General features: G+C 32.2%; 2 protein-coding genes across 3 annotated transcripts; one reads left to right on the top strand and one right to left on the bottom strand.

Moving 5' to 3' along the window:
• The first annotated feature begins 9 nt into the window (after positions 1–9).
• On the top strand, positions 10–19,696 carry LOC127716284 (uncharacterized). Of its 2 annotated transcripts, none has more exons than XM_052222446.1 (7): positions 10–189; positions 9,130–9,319; positions 12,184–12,263; positions 13,014–13,161; positions 14,927–15,007; positions 16,776–16,850; positions 17,239–19,696. In XM_052222446.1, exons 2-7 carry the CDS (start codon positions 9,137–9,139, stop codon positions 17,605–17,607), a joined length of 936 nt encoding a protein of 311 aa, XP_052078406.1. In that variant the 5' UTR covers positions 10–189; positions 9,130–9,136; the 3' UTR covers positions 17,608–19,696. The 2 variants fall into 2 exon arrangements, with proteins under 2 accessions (XP_052078406.1, XP_052078405.1); XM_052222445.1 differs by lacking the exon at positions 10–189 and adding an exon at positions 8,180–8,316.
• A 661-nt stretch (positions 19,697–20,357) lies between these two features.
• Positions 20,358–26,806, bottom strand: LOC127716282 (collagen alpha-1(XII) chain-like). The gene is made up of 5 exons (XM_052222443.1): positions 26,714–26,806; positions 23,780–24,328; positions 22,223–22,888; positions 21,057–21,186; positions 20,358–20,666 (listed from the first exon to the last, which is right to left on the bottom strand). Exons 1-5 carry the CDS (start codon positions 26,772–26,774, stop codon positions 20,486–20,488), a joined length of 1,587 nt encoding a protein of 528 aa, XP_052078403.1. The 5' UTR covers positions 26,775–26,806; the 3' UTR covers positions 20,358–20,485.
• Between the last annotated feature and the right edge of the window lie 1,148 nt (positions 26,807–27,954).

The following is a 27,954-nucleotide window of genomic DNA, read 5'->3' as shown; positions in this document are numbered from 1 at the left end:
ATATTGATAAGGGGGCATGAGTATTCACGTTCGATATGCAACACGGAAGTAAAATAACTACGCCTATAGTTTAAGAAAATACATACTGCTACTTAAGAATTGTACTTCAAGTGTCATTCTCAGTAAGGTAAAATGACAAAATATGGAAATATTTGAAACGAAATTAAAAAAGGACGGTTAAAGAATCAGGTAAATATATTAGTTTATTTTATTTTGTTCGATAGAAACTGGGAATTGTTTACTCATATTATGTCCCAGATATAAACCGTTACATTAAAAGACACAAATTGTATTTATTGTCTGAATGGCTAATGTATCCTGGAGTATGCCATTGGTTATGAGGGTCTGGGTGAGGTCGACAGATAAGAGAATAATGGGTCAATACTTAAATAGATAAAGAATAGTAAGATAATAATGGGGTGCTAAACTATAAACAATGGAGAATAATGGGCATATAATTTATAAAGAATAGAGAAAAATGACTTGAAAAAATAAAGAATACAGAATTGACTGTTACTATAGTACGAACAGTTAAGAGGATACAGCCAGAATGGTCCTCTGTTGAATTAAATACAAATGTGGTCTGTAAAAATTGTATAATGAACGGTGCTCTTCTTCTAAATGTAAACACGATTCACTTAACCCTGCCCATCCCATCGACAACACTTAAACGATGACATTACTTATTTGCTACCACGAAACGAAAGTGTCACGTTTTGATTTGGACAGCTATGTATAGCTTAGCTTATATCACAACCAATACCAAGTGTAGTACTCGATTGTGTATGGTTAAAAGAGCAAGGAAATGAGATAAAATCGTCGTATGCTTAAAGTAAAACATCAGTATGAAGTGTAACCAGTTTGGTTGGCTGTGACAATACTAATATACATTACTGTTTACGGGCCAGCTGAAGCCCGCTTCTGGGTGCGGAATTTTCTCACCATTGGTGTCTTGGGCTGTTTTCTGCTTTAAGTCGGGTTGTTGTCTCTTTGACACATTAATTTCCCCGTTATCATTCTCAATTTTATCTTACTGGACAAGTGAAAATTGAAAATTTTGAAGTATTTGTTAAATGAATCATGTATTTACAATACGTTCACGTTAGTTTACGGAAATCCTATACTTTTTTCTCCCTATTGGATTGCACAGTACATTCGCAGAACCTACCCATCGTCAGTATAGTCCGGAAGATAAGTACAATGTTTCAAAGGTAGAATGTTCTGTAAGGCCATCTCATTAAAACGTCTAGACATTCAGCAAGCGATTATCAATGTCATCGGATATAATGTAAACGAGACCAATACCGGGTCTGAACCTGGGTCACTGCATGCAATGGATTAAGGTTATATGTATACTGGAGCATAACTGATCATTCCCCAAAATCATTGAAACCAAGAAAACTTCGACAAAAGTTTTCCTTGTATAATGAGTGTTGTAAAGTTTCAAACTATCAGCAAACAGGAAGTGGCTACACGGCAGATGTAAAAATTACTTACTCCCTACAACTGAACATCATCAAGCTGCAGACCAAATATTAAAATTGTTCCGAATGTGACTTACCGAATTAGACTATTTACCGGATTTGTAATAACATTAGCAACACGACGGGTGCCACATGTGGAGCAGGATCTGCTTACCCTTCCGGAGCACTTGAGATCACCCCCAGTTTTTGGTGGGGTTCGTGTTGCTCAGTCTTTGGTTTTCTATGTTGTGTCATCTGTACTATTATTTGTCTGTTTGTCTTTTTATTTTTGGCCATGGCGTTGTCAGTTTGTTTTCGATCTATGAGTTTGACTGTCCCTCTGGTATCTTTCGTCTCTCTTTTTCAATAGGAGCCAAGAAAGATTGAATAAAAACAATAATCGATCGGTATAATAACTGGAAAAAAAAGAGGCATGGTCAATATCTACTGCACTCGTTTCATTCGAAGGGTCAGAATGGTACAGAAAATGAACCCTAGTAATATTTCACTCCAAAATAACCTATTTCATGTATTTACTGTAATACTTATTAATTTTAAACATAGTTTTCTATGGATAAATCCATGGTAATCAAGTTATGAATTTTTAAAAGGACAATTTGATATTGACAAAAGGACAGTTTGAAATATGTTGTATCAGAAAGTTCTTTTTTTATTTATAATTTAGCTTTTCGCGATCGAACGTTTGATTAATTTGGAACACCTTTTAATATATTTTTGGGGAAAATACTAAAAGTTTACAAACTAAATTTCCAACTTTGATATAAGTAAAAGGAAATGTGGGATTCTAGTACACATAAATAAGGCAGAACCCAACGACAGGTTCCCTTAGTTGGTGATAGTGTAAGTTTATTTTACTTCGGCTAATTATTTTTTATTTGTCACCTTGGTATTCTCAACCCCTATTTTAAATTTGTTTTGAGATCTCAACCCATCTCTTTAAATCTCGATCATTGGTCTATCAATTATTGTCGTGTTTCATGTCTGAAATAGGAAGAAATGTAGTAGGAACCTCAAAGTAGATACTTGAAGCCGTCACTAAGGTTTTTTTAGTCAGTTGTGTTCTATGTTTGTGATGTATGATGTTTACAAACTTTTGGCTGCTGAATCCCAATTATTGTCACATTAATATATTATGTCTGTTTAGATTGCTCACCGAATTTTGTCAATATAACGGAACTATAAACAAGTGTCATACAAGTGGGAAGTTTAGCTAGCTATAACACTAGGTTTAACCCACCATTTTCTTCGGAAAATACCTGTACCAAGTCAGGAATATGACGGTTGTTTTCTTTTAGTCCCGTTGGTTGAAAAAGTCTAACGTTTGATTTTGTTAGTTTTTATGGACTTCCCCTTTTTGAATTTACCTTGGAGTTCGGTATTTTTAGTCCCCTACCGACGAAGTCGAAGGGGACTTTAGGTTTGCACTCAGTCTGTCTGTCTGTCTGTCTGTCTGTCTGTCTGTCTGTCAGTTCGTCAAATCAGTTTTCCACATTTTTTTTCTTCGTGCTTGAAGATACTGATTTGATATTTGATATATTGTTTCATCATGACAAGTTACAGATCAAGTTCGAATTTTGTACCATTCCGATGATTTTGTGCAGAGTTCTGGTCCTTGGACTTAGAAAATTCACTCAAATAATCAGTTTTCCACACCTTTTTTCGTCATGCTTGAAGATATTGATTTGATAATTGGTATATAGTTTTATCATGACAAGTTACAGATCAAGTTTGAATTTTGTTCCGGTCTGATGTTTTTGTGCAGAGCTATGGTCCTTGGACTTAGAAAATTCAATTTAATAATCAGTTTTCCACCCTTTTTTCGTCATGCTTGAAAATATTGACTTGATATTTGTTATATAGTTTAGTACACCATGACAAGTTATAAGATCAAGTTAGCATTTTGTTCCTGTACAATGATTTTTTAACTGGAAGGGGACTATGTATTGCCATGTAATATTTTCAGAATGCTTGTTGTTATTCTTTTTTAGTGAATTTTAGTAAAAATCGACAGACGTTTTATCATGTTTAAATAGACTTTGTGTATAATATATTAAGGAAAAATCGGCCCTACTTTTTTCGTGATACATTTAAACATTTGAACTATCAAGATTAAAGAAGAATACATTTTGTCAATTTAATCAATATAAGTAAAAGACACCAAATAACCAGTGGATTTTAGCATGCTTTTCTTACTGCAAACTTCATAAGGAAGCACCTTTCAGTTTATTATAGAATTATTCTAATAGTATCTTTAAGTTTATTTCCTGTACTGATTTTATTGTCTACATATTTGTGAACATCTTGGTAACCCGCTATTTAATAATAATAGTGAAGAGTTGAGATCTAGTACTACAAAAAAAAAAAATTTTACCGCACCATGTTTTATTTTACTATATATATATATGTCCAAAGTCAATGAATCTCGTCCGTGGTTGTTCTATGTCATTTAGTTTTATTAATCGGAAAATTTGGATTAGGAGTCAGATCTTTGATACATTGTAGTTTCTGTTAACTCCTTTTCCCGTATTTATAGATCTAGACTCGGAATGATTCAGATATTGCAATATTGTATTAACATCTATCTATAATGTTGAAGACTGCATACTGCCTCGATCCTGTGTGTCATTTTGGTTATGTTGTCGTTGAGTGTTATTTTTGACGTATTTTCTTAATCTACTTATGGCTTAAAAAAATTCTCACGAAAAAAAACAGATTGGAGTTTTGGCATCAGGAACTTTAAAGTAAATCATTGCCCCTGTTTTAAGTTTATTTTTTTACGATTATTACTATAAGTTGCATGCTTATTTAAGTTTTTCCCCCACTTGTCTTGCTAATACCAAAGTAATCTTATAGTAACAGGAACTATATATGTCTCCTCCTTTTTTACTGGGACAGACAATATAGTTACAAGCCGGATCCGTGCCCACCTACCCTTGAAAGGCACGAAGTATTTACAGTAATTTCTTCTTTAAAATACATTGCACAAGTTTTGTCCGGAGTTTGTCCGGAGTTTATACTCACGTCTGTATTTTTATTGCCCGGCTCCATCTGCTCTGCGTACATTCATCTAAGGTTTTATGTAATTCACGTTCGATAACTTCACCACTTTCAGCTTTATCCAATAAGCATGATACGTAGCCTAACAGATGGTTGATCGTCAAATAAATAACAAACCGTATATCGGGTTATTTTTCGTCGGGCTTTGTTTGAAATTGGACTTTTGAAGGAACAGTTTAATTTTTACCGAGTTCCTTGTTCACATTTCACGGTTTAAATAGGATGTAAAAAGCTTGTGGAGGGCAAATCTCGAAGTAAAATACATTCCACAAACAAAGAGAAAAGTAGACACACGCGAAAATTCCCCGATAAAGCCTCTTATATTTCCACTAAAACATAAACTATTTCTACAATGTACATGTAGTTATATAAGTTTCAAATTTTACTAACTTATAAAACGGATCTTTTCATTAAGTCGTGCAGTGAACGTAAAGGTAGGCTGTCCTTTTTTTTTAAAAGTTTGACCGTGTATGCTTAATGACTTTTAGTGTGTGACTGTCACTTAGTTTAGTTAAATTAAACATTGTCTGTTATCGTGTTAGCTTTAAACGGAAGGTCCTACTAACGTTTTAATTGTTATATGTGTGTGAAGTGTGCAGAGACACAAGCTCAGCTGATGCAGATCGATTGATAAATCAGGGGTACATGTAGTTAGGACGTAAGAGAATAAGGTCCAGAAGGTGTTACTAATTTTTACTGCTGCTTGACAAATACATCTTGATTCTTTGTATCAGAAGTCAGTGTGTAAAGGAGAAACCCTTTTATATCATTTTCGCAGATCTTTATAATTAAAAAATCATTTATCACGTTTTTGTTTCATCTAAAGATATAAAATAATGATATTTGGTATGATTGCCAATGAGACATTTATCTATCAAAGTTCAAATGAAGTGGATGTAAGCAATTATAGGCAAACAAGCGGCTTTCAACAATTAGAAAAAAAAACCAATACCGTATTGTCGGCTATAAAAGGCCACGACATAAAATAAATATATAAAAAAGATCCCTCGCTAAACTATTGGCCTTATTTATATTTTTTTTTTTTATTTTACGAAAAACAAATATGACAGATATGAACCAACGACAACCACTGAACAACAGGCTCCAGACTTTGGATAGTGTCTTTTTTGTTTAGGGATGTATAGGTACGCTGCCACGTTCGGTCTGTGTTTTCGTTAGATGTTTTCTGCTTTGTGTCGATCTGGTGAGTGAAGCCTTTCAAACTGTTTTTTATAGTTTGTTCTTATGCTGTACTGTTACACCACTGTCCAAGGTTAGGTGAAGGTTTAGCGCCAGCAAACATGTTTAACCCCGACACATTCTGTATGTGCCTGTCCCAAGTCAGGAGCCTGTAGTTCAGTGGTTGACGTTAGTTCATAGATATAAGAAGATGTGGTATGAGTGCCAATGAGACAACTCTCCATCCAAGTCAAAATTTATAAAAGTAAACCATTATAGGTCAAAGTACGGTCATCAACACGGAGCCTTGGCTCACACCGAACAGCAAGCTATAAAGGGCACCAAAAATTACTAGTGTAAAACCATTCAAACGAGAAAACCAACGGTCTAATCTATATAAAAAACGAGAAACGCGAAACACTTATGAACCACATCAACAAACGACAACTACTGAACATCAGATTCCTGACTTAGGACAGGTGCAAACAATTGCAGCGGGTTTAAATGGTTTAATGGTACCAAACCTTCACCCTTATCTGAAACAATAGTGTAACATTACAATATAGAAAGACACACTATAAAATATCAATTGAATTGGCTTAACTCAATCAAAAGACATATTAACACCAGTGAACATACACTGAACAAATAAATTTGATCCATGATACAATGCAAATTCAAAATAAATAAACTAAGGGAAGAATAACTAAAGTAACATGTTATACCGCTGTGAAATGTTAAACAATTTAAGAAAAACAATATGCTTGAACAAAAATATCAGCCATTTGCAATTACTTTAAACACAGGTAAATGAAAATAATTTTGTTGTTAGGTATACGTGTACAGTTCAAATGGAGAAAGGGAATATTTTTACAAAATAAATAATTTTGATGTTCATAGTATGAAGAAGTGAAAATTTATAGTAATACCAAACACTTAACTAAGCTGGTATATAGACCAGATATAACCCTGAATAAGTAAACATTAAATAACAGAAAAACATTACAAATAGTATCAACAGGTCAAATAAACAAGAAAGTACGATTTGAGAGTACTCGCAGTTACTGACAGCTAGTAAAAAGCCAAAAACAATTAATACTAAAAAATCATGCATCAGAGACTAAAATCAACTAAAACACATCCCAGGAATTTAGTATTTTAACGTCATGGACAGTCAAAGAAGACATGACTTGTACAATGCCAAAAATAAATGTATCGACAAGCAGTAGGATAGTTAGGAGTTAACCTCTTTATAGATCAAAATGAACGTGGGTGTGTCTTTATACATCCCGTTTGAAAAGAATACAAATTTAGTTACGTTTTAATTTGCTGATGACAAAATCGATATCAGTGCCAATGTAAACTATATTCAAAGATCTAATTACAACATTGGTAAGATAACCTTTACTAATAAGTTTTTTTAAAGGTTCATGTCTGTCATATTTGTTTTTCGAAAATAGTTTTGTTATACATTAGGCCATTAGATTTCTCAATTGGATTGTTTCATATTTTTCATGATGGGGCCTTTTATAGGTATATACGATATGGGTTTTCCTCATTGTTGAAGGCCGTCCGGTTGCGTTTAATTGCTTACATCCACTTCATTTGATCTTTGGTGGATAGTTGTCGCATTGTCAATGAAACGACATCTCCTTATTTTTATATATATCATGTTTCCAAACCATTTATGTATAATAGAAGACAAAATCCAGATGAATGAAGACAAAGTGACAATACCAAACAAAAAACCTTAGACGGAAAACTTAATTTTGAGCAACGTGAAGCAAAAAAAAAACCAATGGTAAAATTACTAGGACACCCGACTACTTAAATTATGTCGTAGGATCTTACCTTTTGACGGGTGCCCTAATTATTCATGGGTAGGGAATTCTGTTTTCCCCTCCCATTTATCATATTGAATCTCAAATTTACATATTACGTACATCGTAAAAAACTACTTAATAGTGTTGTCAGACTGTTCAAGTACCCACATAAAGCTGTGTTATCGTCAAATTTTATTGAAGCAAAATAAACCTTGAAAATGCATTTTTATGATATGAATTCATATGAAAGTACATGTAGCCCCTAATACCTCTTTTGACAGCAACATCACAAGAAAAATTTTATCGAGGGGGAGGACAGGGTGAAGGGAGACAATGAGAAAGTGGTGGGAGTAAAGAGAGGAGAGGAGGGATGGTAGAAGACTACCTACCCCTGTCCTTCCCCTCTTTATTAGCACGATACAGAGCAACTACTTATAAGTATACCTTCTTGTAAAAAATTCACAAAGTCGACTATGTGTAGTGAGAAAATAATTAAGTAAGATTTAGGTCTGGGTAAAAAAAACGATCGAACCAATTCAAGTTTTTAGGGATGTATAAAACACATAGTTGTAGCAAGGTAATTGTTAGTTTCAATGTCCTGGATACACATTATAAGTATTGTATAGTTAAACGATTATATCATGAGGAAGTAAAAGGGCTGTGTATTGTCAATTGATTGAATAGATTTGTTATTATTTAAATTCGAAATTATAAAAAAAGACGATGGATAATGCTAAATCTAGTCCTTGTAAATTAGTTTACAGTAGCACCATGTGAGTATCATTTGTCTTGTTTTGTGTATTTTTTAATGGAACTTGTACAACGTAATTGAATGTTGTGTAATTTTTAGGACAACTATGTGTGTTTTAACAACATCATATGCATTGTTAAGTTACAAATTAACAATTTGAATAGATGTTCTATATATTTGAATATCTTTATTATAGCTGATTGTTTGAATACATCTTTGGGAATTTAAATTCTAGTTATAATAACCCGTCTTTAAACTAAATCTATCACCTTAAGTATAATACTGTAATATTATCTTGTACATTGTCTCTATAATAAATTGCATATATTTTGTTTATTTTTTTTATTTTCATAATAGTTAGTAGACGTTTTAACCAACAAAAATCAATGACAGTTCTGATTATTAAAATAAAATAGAGATGAATTAAGTTTCGGGCTTCATATACTGAAGAACAGTATACTTACATGATAAAACGATGACAGAAATTCCGCAAATTCCCCTTCTTACACCAATGAGTTCTTTACAAAAAATGTGGATTTTTATTTTTTTCTCCAAAATAGAAAAATCCCATTAATGAATTCAATAAGGACATTTAAAACTTTGTAATACCAATACTAAAAAAAAAAGGAAACAAACATTTATTTAATTGAGTAGAACATGTATTGATATTAAATTGGAAGTATTTAATGAGCCACTACAGAATTACCGAACGAAACTGGATTGACGAGGACTTGAACAAGGAAAAGATGGTGGATATAAAGTACAAATAATTTACATTTCAACTGTTATATCAATGTGTTATATTATGATCAATGTGTTATAATAATACTTTCAGTACAGAAATGGAAATGAAAGATATACGTTCCTCCAGACACGGAGAGTTAAATGGTGACATTTCTTCAGCAAAACATGACTATGCCAGAAGATCGTTTGACAAATACTTGGCAAGTGTTGATACGGAAAATGCGAATGAGCAAGTTTTAAATCAAGTTACAGATCTTCAGAAGCTTATCAAGGAAATTAAGGTATTTTTGTTCCCACATTTTCATTGTTTTACATGTATAAGTAAATTTAGGACTGTGTTATGATCATGTAAGAATAGAGGAAGTATAATGTATGACAAAGTGTTCTGGCCTGAATGAACGATTCTTTATACTTGAGAATCTCATCTTTGAAGAATGACCAGTTTTATCATCCACAATTATATCAAGTCGACATTGTATAATGGAGAATCTCCACTCCAAGTTTGTTCAGAATATTATCAGTTATGTCTAATCGATGTTTTAAAATGTAGGCATTTCCTTCAGTAGTAATGCTAATGATAACATCCTGATAAACAGAAAACAGGACAATGGTTGACCCCATAAGACCTAAAAAAAAAACCTTTTAAATTTGGATCGAAAAAAGTTTATTGCACCCAGTTCCCACGAAATTTTGTCATTTCTTTAAAGTTTCATGTGAAAATATCACATTCAATAACTATTTTCCTATTTCTTAACAATAATAACAAAATCGAGTCATTTATGTGACCAAACATTACAGATGTGGTACATGTATGATTGCCAATGCAATACTTTCCATCCGAATCAAAATGACGTGAAAAAAAGCAACTAAAGGGCTTACGGTCATAAAACTTTCGAGTAATTTTTTCGTACTCAGACTCAGAAATCAACCAATCAAAATCCTGGGCCCTCGGTCATTAAACCTTACTCAGTACTTGGAGTACAAAATGTTTGCTCGAAACACCAAATCCAGTATTTTGATTGGTTGATTTCTGAGTCTGAGAACGATAATCATTCTTGAAAGTTTTATGACCGCAAGGCCTGAATTTGGCGTTCCGAGTACAATTATTGTACTCCAAGTACTGAGTCAAGTTTTATGACCGAAAGGCCAGGTCACCGTACGGCCTTCAACAATAATACCGTATAGTAACCTATAAAAGGCCCCGACATGACAAATGTGAAACAATGCATACGAGAAAACCAACGTTCTGATTTATAAGAAAATATTTAACGAAAACCAAATATGACAGACATGAACCAACGACAGCCACTGCATTACAGGCTCTTGACTTGGCACAGGTAAATAAATAATTTGGACGGTTAAACATATTTGAAAGGCTCAACTATGCCCCTAACATGTGGCAATAGTGAACAGCACAGAATAAAAGAACACACACTGTAAAAATTCACTTGGGTTAACTAAAAAGATTGATAGAAAACAGATAATTTAAAAACAAAAGACACAAAGTACAGATCTCCAGAGTACTTACAGTACTCGTTATTTTAACAAAGACGCCGTTGATAAATTTTTGTCTGTGTATTAATCAAGATTTAATGGTACCGTAACTATGCTGTGTATGATTTCAATTATTTAGGAAGAGAACACAAAAACTAACATAAACTTGAGCAACAGCTATAACCAACATAACAGATTATTCCAAATAGACATTGTATATTGAATTCTCTCTGATTGAAAATGCTTCTTTAATAATTATTATATCAAACTGAAAGTGTTTCAGTATGCACACTTTTATCAAATAAAAAATAATAATTCTTAACCAAAAAGGTGAGACTCAGCACGATATGTGTATTCATTTTTCTAAAAGGTGTAGTTAATATGTTAATAAACGATTAATTTTGAAACGAATTTCTAAGGAAGTTGATAGACCAAAAAGAATGTAAACGCCACACCCTCTTTGACACTATTACTAGTACATCAAATAAATCAACAACTATTTGTTTTTCTCAAAGACACCATTATATAACATTAGTTTCCTTGATTTTTTGACAGAACAAATAAAAAACTTCACATTCTGTTGTTGTTCTATTGATAACACGTTGTTTCCTCAACAACGAAATCCTGAAGTACGACACTTACTGATTCCCGTTCTATCTTTTTTTGATAATATGAAAACAAAACACCTTTTTTTGAACTGAATATTTATTTTTGTTTTTCTGTTCTATAGATGAAACGTTAAACTTTATAAATTTCGTGTGCCCGAAGCGCATTACTGGATTTAAATTCATCAGGAACGCTAAAACCTAAACATTTAAATCCAGTGATGCGCAAATACTTCGCGAGAAACGTTAGTAGCCACAGTAGTGGCGCGATCCTCACTTTGCAAAAAAAATCTACTCAAACATGTGCTAGGTGCCGTCTCAAGGCAGAGAGGTGAGAGTTTTTGTTTAATATTGAAGGCCTCACTGTGATTTTTAGATGAAAAACAGCAGTAAAAAATTTGTTACTTTGCTTTTTGTGTTTTTTGCTGTGCATGTATTGATTGTGTGTCATGGAAGGATGCCCCATGTCCTTTCTTATCTATTATATGACAAAAAATGGATTTAAAATTAATAGTCAAATTCACATAATGTTAACTTTGTATGATGGAGTTGGGACCTTAGCTGCCATTAATTTCTTAATTTATCAACGAGGAATTTAGAAAAAAAGAATGAAAAATATATAATGTCAGTACAGAAGATCTCACTGCTGAGCTGATGATACCCACAGGGACTGACATTCCACTGGCAGTATTTCGACCCAGTGTTAGTAAATGGAAATAGCACATTACATGTATAAATTTCGTGCGTCCGAAGTGCTTTTTCTGGATTTACCATCACCAGAAACGCTCAAATCAAATCATTTGAAAGCCAGGGATGTATAAATACGTAGAAACGTTAAGATCTATATATGAACTGAAGGGACATATAGGTTATATACGTTTTCCTCTTGATTATTTCAGAATTTATGATGTATGCCCTAGGCCTGCTATCAGTAGGCTGCATGAACATTTGGAGACGTTGATTTTACATTTTTGACATTTTCTTGTTATGATTACCACAAAAAAAAATTATTTTAGAGTTCATTCTTTTCTTTTATTTTTCATAAGACAAAAGAGACCACAAAAATGGATAACATTGAGAAGCAGATTACTGAAGAATCCATGGAAATTGAAACAATACGACAGAGGTATATATAATTTAAGTAGTTTTTGAATACTGTAAATTAAAAGATTAGATTTTGTAGGTTAGTTATCAAACATTTGGAAAATAAACATTTTGAACACTAAATTCACAACAAATCTATTAAAGTTAATTTGATAAACACCGTAAATGACAATGGTAAACCCCCATGGTATTATAAGACATTTCAATGGCTTAGAACCACGTGGAATATAAATGTAGTATCCGAGTATTATACGGGGGTATGTCTTCCTTTTAATATATTTATTGTCTTTCTTTTTTGTCTCGAAAAGTCAACTACATGTATTCCAGAGATAATAAAAGTCATCTAAATATTGAAATAAAGAAAACGCGTAAAAAAAAAAGAAAATGAGTGAAGCAAAAAAATATCTTCGGTGGTTGTAATTGAAAGATGAGGTCGTATTATTAAATATAAAGTTAGTTTAAATTTTGACAGACTGAAGCTTATATTCATAGATCTCGAGATTATTTTGCGTTTAAATCTGACTTTTGTATGCAAGTCAACATGTTTAACCGCTAATATTGTTCATGTATATTAGCCTGCGTTCATCCACTGTGACGTCACCTGAACTCTGGTGAACAGTTGTCTCATTTGCATTCATACCACATCTCGTTATTTTTTTTTCTATCTTTCATCCATATAAATGAAGATGCTTAGGCCATTTTGCACACTTTTCTTGTACAGTTACTGTAATAACTCTGTTTTGTATTAATTTTCCTTCTTATGTTACTTTAGACTTCAGTCTGTGACGAAATCAAAAGAGCAACCAAAAGCAGACGACAGAATAAAGTTCCGAGAAAAATACATCATGTTCTGTGCGACCGAGAGAAAGCATATGTGCGAGTTACTTGGTAGTGCAGAGAAAACATGTGAAATATTGAAGGTATATTTATGTGCATTGAAGCAGCAAACAATTTAAACAGTTAGTGGTTTAAATGAATTCGTTCTTCTACTTAATTCAGTGATATTCAGGTTGCATGTGGTACAAAGGCAGTGGCAATACTTCCGTTCAGTGCATTGAAAAGCATAGTCACAATAGTTATGATAAATAACACTTTATAAATTGTATGCGGCAGCAGCGGTTTTCTGAATTTACCTTGATCAGGAACATCAAAAAGCCAAATACTGGAAAGCCAATGATGTTTAAGTACCGAAATAATGATCCAAGTATTTATATGTTGAAGATGAATGTAAAGATGTAATATATATCTTTTAATAATATTAATGTTCGATATCCATTTTTAGTTCATATGGCACGTGACTCCGGAGAATAAATCTCGTCAGAAATACTCAAAATCAAAATTCAGAGGGAAAAGCATATTAAACCGTTTTGGGTCATCAAAATAAAAAGGACGCGGTCATAAATTGAAAATTAGATTAAGAATGAAAAACGAAAAGGAATACGGCTTTATGACAGCCAGCTAACGACACAAAATAACACAAATTGACGTATATTCATAGGTCCCCATAGGATCTTCAGCAATAGTCAAGTGTCTTGATTTGTCACCAACACATATTAACATTTGTTAATGTTATGAGCGACACGGCGAATGCTACAATAAGGAAAATTAATGCTTATAATATACTTTAATAATTATTCTTCGCAAGTATTTGCAGTCACCTATTCTTGTCTGCTCAAGGTATAATGATGAGGCAGCATTATGGGGGGGGGGGGGGGGGGGGGGGCTATGGTTTTTTTCTGAGACAAACTTTTTTTACAATGAGCCAAAATAACTTTAATTTTTTCGCCATCTATTGAAATCTCATCTCACTATCTTTTGTTATCAAAAATAAATGTTTGATTGATAGTTTGCCATGTACATGTTTATTTTGTACACCCCTAGTCAGGTATGGCTTTTCAATTCAGTTTCATTTTATAAACTTGAAAGGACATGTAAATATTCGGTGAACCAGTATATAATTCTGTTTAAAGAATATGGACCATCTTCAGCTTACCCTTTGGTATGAAGGTGCCATGGCCGTTGATGTAAGAACCATGGATACCCTTTGGATATATTTTATCCTCATTGGGTTGTTGTCTCTTTGACTTAATATTCACCATTTATTATTATTTCATCGGTCATTTATAATTTGGCTTTGTGTCGCTGAATACTGAATAGTTTTAGTTGAACTTCAAACTATCTACATGCATGCAACTTCATATTGAGTATGGTCGAACTCCTAGGTAGATGATTATTGGGTTGCTGATATTATAAGTCATAGAAAGTTTATACTGATAGTGATACTAGATACATTTGATGCAACTATATATGCTATTAAATGATTTAATAATAGAAACAAACCTTATACTACCCTGTCACTTTTCAGTCAGAGTTCTTTCTTCTCTTTCAGTTGGTAAAAATACACGACGTCCAACTTTTTTTTCATGTTTTGAATTAGGCAACAATTAATTTATTTTGTCATTTTTTTAAAACAAACTTTTTTTCTCTTCAGTGATCAGTCAAATTATTTTTTATATTGTCTATTGTGTGATTACCCCTTTGGTACAGATATTATAACAACCTCTGCTTATTTCACGATATGCATCATTTAGTAAATGGTATTTATATCCGTATTTTCATTTTTTTCTTTTTGTATTGTTGTAGACACCAGCAATCATAGTTTATCATGCACCTAATATATTTCAGGAATGTTACAATCATTGTGAGAAATTACATAAATGCAATCGAGATAGTATGGTCAAAGATAATCTTATATCACAAAAACCAGTGAGTTTTACCTTTTTTAGTTTATTGTTGAAATGTTCATATCTTTATGTTTTGATTTTAAAGTAAATCAGACTGCGATTCGTGAACTTTGAAGATAAGAAACGGCAGATGAATACTGTTGCATTTACGCAAAATAAAGTTGTTGGCGAAATTATTTTAGAGTGTACAGCTTTGGAACATGTATAATTTTAGAAATTAGAATTCATTATTTAGAAAATATTACCGATCATTCGTTTTATACTCAGCTCCTTTCTTCAGATTACGTGTAATAAGTTCAGATATATATATGTTGTGTACAAATTGTAATGTTGTACAAATTATAATTTGTACAGAATTTTTGTACAAGTTATCAGTGTTTTATGAACCGCTTAACACAAATGGATGATACAAGCACACAGTCTTTTGTTTCGCTTATTTCTGTTATATTTTTATGACTACATGATACAGTCTAATACTGAGCATTCATACAAAAAACATTATAAGAACACAAATAGACTTTTTATGGATATGATTTTGGTATAAGGAGAAAAATAAAAATTGAATTTAAACGATTCAGGTGTCCTTATTTCCAGTTTAAAGACAGGGAGAATAGCACTAAATGTTAGGTTGAAGTATATGAACTTGAATTTAAGACATTAAGCTGATTAATTTAAGAAGATAAAACTATTATCATCTGATGCAAAAAGGTATGTGCAAAAAAACTTATAACTTGTACAAAAACCCTGTACAAATTACAATTTGTACAAACTTACATCTTGTACACAACATATATATAAATATACATTTTTTATGGATAAATAATACATGTATATAAATCACATTCCTTTCATATCCCTGTTGATAGTCATACATGACTATCTAATGAGTCAAGCATTTTCCAACAGATTTTATAGTTTTTTCTTATGTTGTTAGACCACGTACTGCCCCGCGTTAATATAAGAGACGTTTCAACGCTCACAAAGTTTACATGTTTAACTATGCCACATTTGTCATGTGCCTGTCCCAAGTCGGCGGGTTATAGAGTGTTGCAGTTTTTATGCCCCGTAACTTTTATTTGGGGGGCATATTGTTTTACTCTTTTCCGTCCGTCCGTCCGTCCGTCCGTCCTTCCGTCCGTCCCATTATGGGTATATAGCTTTTCCTCCTACAGTTTGAATGCTAGAAAGTTTTCACTTTGCTGGCTGTTTGTACATATATTGAAAATGTGCAAGTGGTCAGGGTTTTAATTTTTATTGATATTTGCTCTTTTGGGAGATAGTTGAACTTTGTCATTTTTTAGTATTTACTTGCATAAGATGTGCATAGCGTTTCCGGATAACTCCTCCTACAGTGAACCATAGACCTATGTGCTCCCATGCTCAACTTTGTGTATTTTAAAATAACACTTTGCATCTGCGGGGGCATCATTTGTGTCTCCTAGACACAATAATATCTCAAAGAAAGTCCTACATTTAATTTGTTATAACACAGTTACTTCAGAGTGAAGGGCGGGGCATCACTTTGTCTAGTTATTATTTGGTCCAATTGACTTTGTTTTTTTATCATAAATCAGGCCGTTTTTTTATATAATTGCTAAACATTCTGTCATATTGAGGATTTTAACATCATTACATAGTATAGTTTTTGCTAATTGTTTAAGACCGTAAAGTGCCTTACAGTTGTTAAAATCCTCGTCATTTGGTCTCTAATGGATAGTTGTCTTGTTTGTAATCAAACCTCATTTCCTTATTTTTATATCATTCCTTTTTTATCAATTATAATATTTTAGAATCCAAGGGAATCCGAGGATATATCACAATTACAGAAACAGTTCTCAGAAGAGACGTCAAAATCTTTGCTACAAGTAAGTATGGACATAGATATAGGAAGATGTGGTATGAGTGCCAATGAGACAACTCTCCAACATGCATATTTTAGTTAAGGAGATGTTTATCAACGTCAATCAGAAAAAAATAATAAAAAAACACAAGGACAAAATATACATCTAACATGCATATTGCATAGATAGTATGCTATAGTTCCGAATTTTACTAATTACCTCAAAGCAAGAGTTTTAATGCAAAATTCTTTTAAAAAACACCTTCAGGAAAACACTCAAATAAAAAGTGAATAGTATACTTTGCAATCAATCAGTTTGCCATAAAAACATTAGTTTTTTCTGATTCTATTAATATAACATAGTTCAAAAAACAAGAATTTTCTTACTTTGAACACTTTCCATATAATTCCAGAATCTTCGAGACAACAGTTCATCCACAAATACCCTGTCAACAACATATTATGATTTAAAGAAACAATTTGCAGAAACTGACAAGGAAAGGACTGACATTTTTTTTGAAAAATCCTTAGACATTTGCTGGACAATGGTAGCATACTGTCCGCCATTAAAATTTTGCTTTGACAAACATATTAAAATTGACTGTGAGCAAAAAATAGACCTAACTGAAAAGGTGAGTCCAGAATCTACAAAGAAGTCATCTCAAAAGTCAAAGAAATCCAAACAAGACACAGTGCAGCTTGAATTGAAATATCCGGCTGTAGTACAGGCTCAGTACCTTATTGCAAAAGGACTAAAACAGAAGAAAGTTTTCGGGAAATGAATAGACTTCCTCAGTAAAGGTGCAAAATTGTACAAATTAGACTTAAAAGGTAGATTTAATATTTATATCGGAATCGCACTGTTCCGAATGTAATGGATAATAAGAAAGAGAGAGAGAGAGATGAACAAACACATATTGTATTTGTTTATTGATGGTGTACAGTTTCCCTTGTGACATTTAGTACAATTCTGTTGCTGTGAAGGAGACATAATTAACTTAGATATTTCATAGATATTTTGACCTGATCAACTTTTAAGTTCTATACCCAGAGTGTAAGTTTTCGACAAACTGCCATCTTTGTCATTCACTTTACTTTGTTAGAGTAATATGTTGTATATTTGCTCAAACATATGAAATAACATCCTTCCTTTTAGAAAATAATTCTTCAAAAAACTTATTATATAACAGAATACGTTTTACATGTAAAAGAAGGAGACACCGTCTTTTTTTTTTAATCTTACAATAAATATGATTAATAATAAATATCGCTCATGACCTTGTATGGTTTTCGTTGTTCTGTTTATAGGACCGTATAAGAGATATATTCCAGAATTAAGTCGTTGTGTGCACCAGGATTGGTGCTTATGTAAATAAATAATTAAAAGACTTTTAAAAAAGTGTGTACCCTAAGGAATTGAAGAAAGTCAAATAATCAATTTAATATATTATGTCAGAATTTCGATTTTAATGTGTGTAGCATGTGCAATAATAAAAGATATATTTACGATGATTTAGAGTGCTCAGGGTGATTCTGTTTTCATGTAAAAACAAGCATAAGGATGTGGTTAAAATGTTAACCACTTAAAATAAATTTGGTAAAGTAAACTCTCCTGAAATCTCAATTCCAACTGAATACAATAACATTTTTGTTAGTTAGGGATGTTTAACGTCCTCAAAAGCAACTTAATGCTCTTAGTCGGACGGAAATAAAATTTATATAATTTTGTCTTAAAAATTCATGAATCGGTATTAATGATTGCGGTTATAGTGCAGGCGGTTTGAGAAGTTGTTTCCTATTGTTTTGTTTGTCTTTTCCTTGGTGCAATTTATGTATGTTGTTCCTTACTGTATAATCAGATTGTAGAAACATTTATTTTATAATATTACACGGATAAAAAAAGTACTGTAGATACAACTCATATTCAATGTAGACTGGTGACACATCTAATGTAATACAGTTAAGCGTACCAAATGATGAAACAAAGCGCCATTCACATACATTTTACTTGTTACTACCACATATATATAAAACTGGGGTTTTTCATCGTTAATTTCCACCTTATATCAAATCGAAATCAAATCTGATTTGTTTTTTATCATTGATTGTTACGAACATACTAGTATTGTGTGAATAAACTCATCATAGATAAAATGATGTAGTCATTATTGTTTGAATGTCAAGTAAAATCATTATTGAAAATAGTATGGTTTGAGCATGATGGATCCCATTTAAAAAAAGTAATGAAATTCAAAGTAGACAGGAGACAAGTTTATAGTATTTAGTACTTTGACCGTTTTAATCGAAAACAACTGTACACATTTTAAACGAAAAAGGTCCTTATAATGTTTTTTTTCGAAATGATGCGTAACTATAATATTATTCTTACTTTAGAGTGGCAAACTTAATCAGAATGAAAACACCGAAGACGTTAAAAGAGAAAAACCTGTTTATTTCGACACAAGTACGGAACCGCCCGGATTGCTTGAAATATTGCATCGCACTTGCCTGCAACTGTTTAAGTGCTGTAGGTTTGTTCTTTGATCTACTCCCATCCGGAGCTTGTACATTTGAACCTAACTAACCTCAAATCACGTGATTCCTTATATCGCAATATAAGTGCTAAACGATTTTTTCTATATATATTATATTTACCAAGAAATGTGTTTTGCATGCACACGTATAAAAATTGCGGGTTTTATCCAACGCAATCATAGGTTTGAACGTTGTTTTCAATTTAGACTTGTTTTTATATATTTATATATATAAAACCTAATTGTTGAATTAACATTGATAATTCTTTATTTATTAATTCAGTTGACAGTTATTACAATAAATGTATCATTCTGAATAAAAACGTTTTAAAAACTATCAAGGATACCTTGTTTATAACTTGTTACCAAAGACGATGTTTCGTCGACATATGACGCATCAGTGGCGTTTGAAGGGAACATTTCAAACAGTTTTTAAATGAAAAAGGAGCGGAATATACAAAGGGGACATTCAAACTAATAAATCAAAGACATACTGACAACGACATGGCAAAACTAAACCCTCGAAAAGACAAACGCCCAGATATATCAAGAAAAACACCATACAGAAGACTGAGCAAAACGAATCTCATCAAAACCCCGGAATGATCTCAGTTACGCTGAAAGGGTAAGCAGCTCCTGCGTCACACGTAAAATATGATTATGGTCATCTGTGACACAAATATTCCATAACGGTCAATAAACTAGTGATGGCGTCAATAAAACTTTCAAAGGGATGACATAAACTTTAACACTTAGACCCTTAGTTCAATAACTTGCTTGTAAGCGGAAAACATGTCTTCTAATGCATTATTCTGGATAATATTCCATTTTATTCAACACAAGTTGAACTTGATTTGGCAACAGGTTAAGCCTAATATGTTGCACTCTCAAGGCAACAGGTTAAGCCCATTATATGTTAGCACTCTCAAGGCAACAGGTTAAGCCTAATATGTTAGCACTCTCAAGGCAACAGGGAAACAATAAACATAACACACATACAACATATGACATAAATTATTAACACATCATAACATTTTCACTTCTACTGACTTAGGCTTCAATAATTCTTAATATTTTCATACAAATATAAAATTTAATGATTTTTTTTTTTATTCAACATAAGAAATTATACATAAACGTCAAACATAGATGAATTTCTAGACTGTGTAAGTTGGCCATTCATATCAGTTTTACCAGTAAATGTTGCCTCCCTATAAGATAACGGTTTTGGAGTTCCTAGGCTTCTTTGGGTGTATTGTCTTACCATACAGTCTTCTTTGCTCATTGGTGAAGCTTTCTTCCTTGATCTGAAATACATTGTTTTTATTTTATAGCTGTGTAACTAACATTCATGATAGCAGAAATGCACTCGTGTCTAATTATTTCCTATTTCCATACCCGATAATCGGAAGTACATTAATGAAAGATATTAACTTGGTGAATTTGAATTTTCTTAAGCTGTATCAAATAAACAGAGTATGTCTGATGAAATTTCTTAAACTGTATCAAATATACAGAGTATGTCTGATAAATTTTCTTAAGCTGTATCAAATATACAGAGTATGTCTGATGAATTTTCTTAAACTTGTTAGTTTTCAATATTCATTTAATTATGATGTACAATAAATGAATTATAAAGAGCAAAGAACGTCCATTTTGATGCCACAAAATTCACTCTTTTCGAGGAGTGAACTTACCGTAATTTTTTACGCACACAAAATAAAAGTATCAGCAGGAGAATAAGAAATAAAAATGCTATGATTATCCCTATTGCTGTTCCTGTGCTGAATGAACTACTAGTACTTGCAACAATATTTTCTGGCTTTTCTGAAATAAAAGAAATACGATAATATGTTTATTAGTCAACTACTAATAATACGAAATGAGGAGATGTGGTTTTATTGCCGATCAGACAACTATCCACCAAAGTAAAAGCTGAGTGTCAATAATCAGTTATAGACTACCGAACGGCCTTCAACAATGAGAAAAACCAATATTGTATAGTCAACTCTGGTATTCAGTACGATGAAGTTATTATTCTTCAAGCATACATACATACATACATACATACATACATACAGGAACATTGGATTTAGTCTATCTACCTTACGTTGCGTAACAATAAAATATAAGGATGTCAAAAGGATGAAATTAATCTAAGCATTAAACAGGCTATTATTTAAACTTGGAATTATTTTTAATTATGGAATTTGCATAATTTCTTGTGTTTGAAATTTTTAATAAATTCCATGTTTATTTGGACTTTAATGTTCTGTGCTGCGCACAACACTTTCTATTACAAAGAAGATAGTACATTTTCAATAGAATGTACTGTGCCGCGCACAACACTATCTATACAAAATACATTGTATGAGAAGTGTTATGAACCGCTCAAAACATTATAATACCAAATAAACATGGAATTTATTAAAAATTTCAATCACAAGAAATTATGCAAATTCCATAATTGAAAATAATTCCAAGTTCAAATAATAGCCTGTTATTAGTTTTTCTGAATATTTTCCATATTTTATCCAACAGAACAATGTTGATCTATAACTAGTTAAATCAACTCAACACAAGGGTTAAGTAGATGAAAATATAATAAAGGATATTATATCTTTTGTCACTTCTGAAAAACAGAAGATCGGACATTTTTAGTTGAGATTAGGCTATACCGAAGGCAACGCATGAGTAGGAAAATGTAAATGTAGAATAGCCAGTCAAAAATGCTCAATCAGGAAAACTGCAGAAGATTGTAGTATTGTGTAATTTCAGTCGCATTTGATTATATCTGATGTGAGATTTAATTAAAAAAAACTTATTAGTTTTGTCTTTAAAAAGATTACATATTATATTGTACCTGAACCTGTGATAATATGAAATGTTGATAAATCTGTAGATGATGTTGATCGAGCTGGAAATGAAGTTACAACTACTGTTGATAAAGTTGTTACTTGCGCGGCCTGATTCATAGTTGTGTCTTGCCCTGAAGCGGTTGTGTCTGTGTGTATAGTGGTTTCTGATGTGGTCAATGTTTTCTCCGAAGTGGTAGTATACGGGGCTGTTGTAGTTTGCACAGCAATACTTGTAGTGTCTAATATAGTTGATGATATTTGCACAGGAGCGGTAGAGTCAGAGATTTCTGTTGTTTGCCCAGCAGTACTGGTTGTTTCCAAGGAAGTTGTTATTTGCATTGTAGGGGTGGTGACAGTAGTTGTTTTTATTTGTTCTGTTGTCTTGGTAGTTTCTAAGTAAGAAGTTGCTATTTTCTCTGTAGTTGTTGACTCGTATGTTGTTGTTTGTTTTTCAGTGGTAGTTGTTTCATCCAAAGTAGTAATATGTTGTTCAGTAGATGGTTCAACCATGGTTGTTCTCATTACAGTTGATGTTTCGGTTGTCGATGGTTCTTCTTTACTTGTCGTTGTAGCTGATGGTGATGTAGTAGTTTTCTGTGGTGCTTTTGTCTGAAATGTTGTTGGTATAAATAAAGGACACCCTTCTGATAATGTAGCATTCACTGTCATATCTGTTAAAAAATATTAATAGAACCATGAGGAAACCCATATATAGCCGTTGGATTTTGGCAATCATCTTTGAATAAACATATAATTAAACTAAAACTGTACTTATTTAAAGAAGAGATGCGAAAGATACCAATTAAAAGGGATATTCAAACTCATTAGTCGAAAAAAGACTGACAACGCCATGGGAAAAAGCGAAAAACGACAAAAAGGACAAAACAACAGAACATGAATGAACACAGTCAAACGTTTTGACAAATGGCAAATGCACCCATAAGTGTTTATATTCGTCACATGTGTAAACTGTATTTCAATTGTTTTTATTGCGCTTATCTGAATCATATGAGCACATATATATATTTTTTCATAACATGCGAGACGAGACCAATATATCATAATCAAATTAATATATAAGCTCTAATCTAATTTATGTAAAAGAATTACTTTCTATGTTTGTGATTTTTCATTTTGTTGTTTTTCAAACACGTTATCAGTAGCCTAAACTGACTTACATGTAGAACAGACTTATTTACCATGCTTACTTTTATTTTGTTAAAATGTGCTGATATGCATGTCACAGTAGCAAAAAAAAAAAACAACAAAAAAAAAAACAAAAAAAAAACAGTTAACATGCACTGCCATGTAATTAGTTGAATGTTATTTTTAACTTAAATATCAAACGTATACATTGTGAATGACACCAATAAAAAGAGCATGTTTCTTTATAAACGTTATATTGTTTATATACAATTCATATATATTGTTAATCATTGACATTATAAGAATCAAACTTATATGTTACACATTCAGCGTATTAAGATCTAGATATACTTCGCACATTCCTAATGTTTGTTCCGATAGGAATCCGTGTTTAACATTGCATATACTTCACTTACCAAGTCTAATGACCAGAGTAGGGACCAGGTTACATAAATAGACATAATCCTGTACAGATAAGGCGTAGTAGCTATCGGGGTCATTGGCTATATCATTAAGTTCATCAGAATCTTGTGTCGACCCTATGCCTATAGAAAATATTTCGGCACCAAGTTCTGACCGTGTACGATCTGCCATAGTTACAGTCTGGATATAGTTCAAGGAAGCACCATCTGTTAAAACAACAACAGCCCTTTCAGCACCAGACCTTCCTCCGCTACTTTCGTTAAATGATGTTGTAAGAACAAATTCCAACGCGTCAAATGTAAAAGTACCACCATAAGATGTCATGTTACTAAGACTTTCTATTGCAGATAGTAAATCGGTTTTGTTTGGAAAATTTCCAAGGTTGAACTCTTCTGTGACATTATCACTGAATGTCACTAATGATATCAATGCATTGTTGTCTCCTATCGTCAACCATACAGTAACGTTATAGATGAATTCAATAGCATCGGTAACGTCAGATGCATCCAAACTACCAGATCTATCAAGAACAAATACAACATCTGTAAGAAAATTAAAGATATTATTATTAAACTGCATGACCCTTATACCCATACAAACGCCCAAATATATCAAGAAAAATACAATATATGCAAGGACATTAAACATAAATATTATGATCATTAAATTGTATATCACCCTTATACCCGTACAGACAACTATCAAGAACAAAAACAACACATGTAATCATCAAACTTTATGCCCTTATACCTATAGAAACTCCCACATCTATCAAGAAAAAATACAACATCTGTAAAAGAGATGTGGATGGTATCGAAGTGATGTTCAAACTCATAAGTCGAAGACTTAACTGACAACGCCATAGCAAACACGTTAATAACAGACTACAAAACAAGACATAGAAAATGCTTAGCAACACGGACACCACCATACACCAGGGTGATGTGAAAAATAAATCATATGAACTGTTTAACGCTTATACCAAGTCAAACGCTAACATCTGTAAGAACAATAAAGATATGGTCATGAAACTGTACGCCCCTTATTCCCACACAAAGAGCAAAACCAGATATGTACAAAAAGATACAATCATTATACTGTATGTCACTTATACCAATACAAACTTTCAGGAACTCTATCAAAAACATAAACAACATACATTGTATGTAAGAAAATAAAGCATATGATCATTACACGGTATGCCTTCCCCTGTTCCAAATCAAACGACAAGATTCACAATAATAAAAACACCATTATACTGACTAATAAAAACTCCCATATCTACCAAGAATACAACATAAGAGAGACAATGTTTTAACATAAAATCATTAAAGTGTATCGCCTTCATTCAATCATAATCAGTATAATAATAATAATAATAATAATAATAATTAAAAACTTTGAAGGTCTTTCCACTTCTTACGATTCATTTTGATATGAAAATATTAAAATACGGTTTAAAGTGTCATATACAGTGTCAAATGATACCTTTATGTACACTGATTCCAAAAATATACGGTTTCTTAACAATTCTAATGAAATAAGGGAGATAATTTCTTATTTCCGGTCTGAAAAATGTCACTTCCGGTATTATCTGATAGTTTACTTGACACTGATTCCAAAATTATATGGTTCTATATACTTTAACATCAAATAAGTACAAAACAAAGCTACTTCCAGTTTACACAAAGTCATTTCCGGTTGGATTTTCATGCTCAAGTAAATTGCAACCTAATGAAAAAAGTCCCATGGCTTTATCGTGTCTTAATATGAAGTTAATGCAAAGGTCAAAATCTAGAACGTCAATTTCAACTTTGACCATTAGCTCAATTTTAAGGTCATAAACCAAGGACCTTTAATCAAATTAACCTAGGTCTTTATTATACTTGGAAAATGAGTTATACCACCATACATGTAATTTTAAATATAAAAAGGGAGAAAACTCTCCTTTACGGTCAACGTACCTGTGCAATCAAAGTTTACGTGTTATGACATGTCGCAACTAACAATTTAGTTAATATAATTTGTCGATATCTTATACGGTTTTTGAAAATAAGTGAAAATAAGCCAAAATCAAAAGTTAGAATATGACCTTGACCTTTGACCTTGAGCTAATTTTCATTTTTTTGGACCAAGGACCTCAAATCAAGAGACCCTAGGTCTCTTTCGCTTATGGTTTACCAGTTAGAAATGCATGCCACGCCAATCAAATGAATAAGGGGGAATAACTCTCATATGGAGTCTCCGGAGTGCTTCGGTCAAAACCTAACTCAACATCCTGAAGACATAGCGAACAATTTGGTACAATAAATTTGTCATAATCTTTTACGGTTGCGAAGGAGTAATGGCCACAAGAAAAACAGTGTTTGGGGAGATAACTCTTACAAAAAAAAGTGTTCGGTTAAACAGGGCGTAAGGGTCAGTTTCAAAAGCGTATAAACTATTCGATATCATATACCAAATATCTAAGCGACATCTTGTGAAACATTAATACTACGCAAGAAAAAAAATTAGGCGGAAGAAAAAAAAATGATAATCAGAACAATAGCAATAGGTCTTTCCACGGAAAGGTGGAAAGACCTAATAACAATTCTTTACTTTCATACAAGTAAAACAAAAGACTTGTGACTAATACATATATATTAGTACTGCATAGTGTGATTATCCCCAATATTGGCTGATTTAAAATTTGAAAGTTCCATAATAAAAATGTATTTTATTTAATTATCTTTTTTTTTGTTATTTGTTTTGTTCGGTTGTTATCACATTGACATATACCTCACATTATGTTTTGCTAATTTACCATACATTTTTTTTTTTTTTTTGCTTTTACATTATTGTTTTTTTTATTCTCGTGTTTTATAAGTTGTTAAAAGATTACTAAATAATGAACAAATAACAATGTATAAGAAATCATAATTATTTACCTTTTGGACCTTGACAAGAAGCTATATAAATTAGGATCATTCCTACAAATATTCTATGCATGTCAAAAATTAAATGTCCATTTTAAAATGAAAAGTAAACATTTAAACATTTAGTTTTGATTATTCTCTGTATATTATTTGTAATTCATTGGTGATTATTTTTTGCTTGTATGGTTCATTTGTAAATTGAAATTAATACCATTGCGGTTTGGTTAACTGTGTCAAATCAACTGATAATTAATTGACAACAATACACAAGAAAATTTTATGATATTTCTAAAGACATTAACACTTCAAACAAAATTTGAACAAAATTTCCCTTCTGTTTTATTTCAAAATATTTATACATTCATTTGTGCATGCATATCTTAATCTTTACACTAACGGTAACGGCTTATGTTTCTCTTCAAAATGCTACTACTGCATGTACGTACATATTGCAGTGAACTAGTGAGGCATAATGGTTAAAACAATATAAGTACATATTTACATTTATAAATGTTTTATCCATTATTTTGAATAGTAGATAATAATCATATGATGTTTTTTAAAATAATGTTTATTTCCAATAAACGCAAAATCCAAGATTGCATTCCATGTCAACGTTTTCACTATGCAAATGCTTGTTTAAAGCAGATTAAAAGAAAAGTTTTATTTACATAAAGACTGCAAAAAAAAAAATGTAATGAAAAGGATATAAACGTCAATACAGGTCAAAGAAACAAAGACTAGCACTGGACAAGAAAGTCCATCTCAGGCAGGGTGGAGGGACCCAGTAAGAACGAAGAACGTTTAATCCAATACCTAATGTTGGGAGTGCCACGCCCTGTACGTTAAATAGCTCGTTGAGGAATTGCAAAAGTGACCTATTGCAATTTTCTGTCCATGTCCAACATATTTTCTTTTTCATGTCCAAACTTCCCACCCTTCATTGATCCGGAAGATCATGTTGCTGGTTCTATTAATTGCTCATAGTGTTGATTTGTCCACGTCCGGAATATAGATGCAATAATTTCTTCTGAATTTTAAGTTAATAAAAACAATTCAAATATGACGCCCTTAAAACGCTTTTAAAATACGAATGTTTGATACATTATGTTAATTTCTAAATGAAAAATAATGAAACATATGGTATGGGTATGTCGCCATTTTCCTCAACTGTGAATACTTTTGTGGATGGTAATATATTTTTTAGTAACCAGCGAATATTTACAAGTTACACAAGGACAAACGTGCAGTCT

This window comes from Mytilus californianus, unplaced genomic scaffold (genome assembly GCF_021869535.1).
Source record: "Mytilus californianus isolate M0D057914Y unplaced genomic scaffold, xbMytCali1.0.p SCAF_9, whole genome shotgun sequence".
Taxonomy (NCBI): Eukaryota; Metazoa; Mollusca; class Bivalvia; order Mytilida; family Mytilidae; genus Mytilus; species Mytilus californianus.
The sequence above is the reverse complement of the archived record's forward strand: the minus strand, read 5'-3'. Positions and strand labels throughout refer to the sequence as shown.

Coding starts and splice junctions, on each gene's coding strand:
- LOC127716284 (XM_052222445.1), top strand. CDS start 8,267: ATGGATAATGCTAAATCTAGTCCTTGTAAATTAGTTTACAGTAGCACC. Junction 12,264..13,013: donor ATTGAAACAATACGACAGAG/GTATATATAATT, acceptor ATGTTACTTTAG/ACTTCAGTCTGTGACGAAAT. Junction 13,162..14,926: donor AAACATGTGAAATATTGAAG/GTATATTTATGT, acceptor AATATATTTCAG/GAATGTTACAATCATTGTGA.
- LOC127716282 (XM_052222443.1), bottom strand. CDS start 26,774: ATGCATAGAATATTTGTAGGAATGATCCTAATTTATATAGCTTCTTGT. Junction 22,889..23,779: donor TACTCTGGTCATTAGACTTG/GTAAGTGAAGTA, acceptor ATTTTTTAACAG/ATATGACAGTGAATGCTACA. Junction 21,187..22,222: donor TCATATTATCACAGGTTCAG/GTACAATATAAT, acceptor CTTTTATTTCAG/AAAAGCCAGAAAATATTGTT.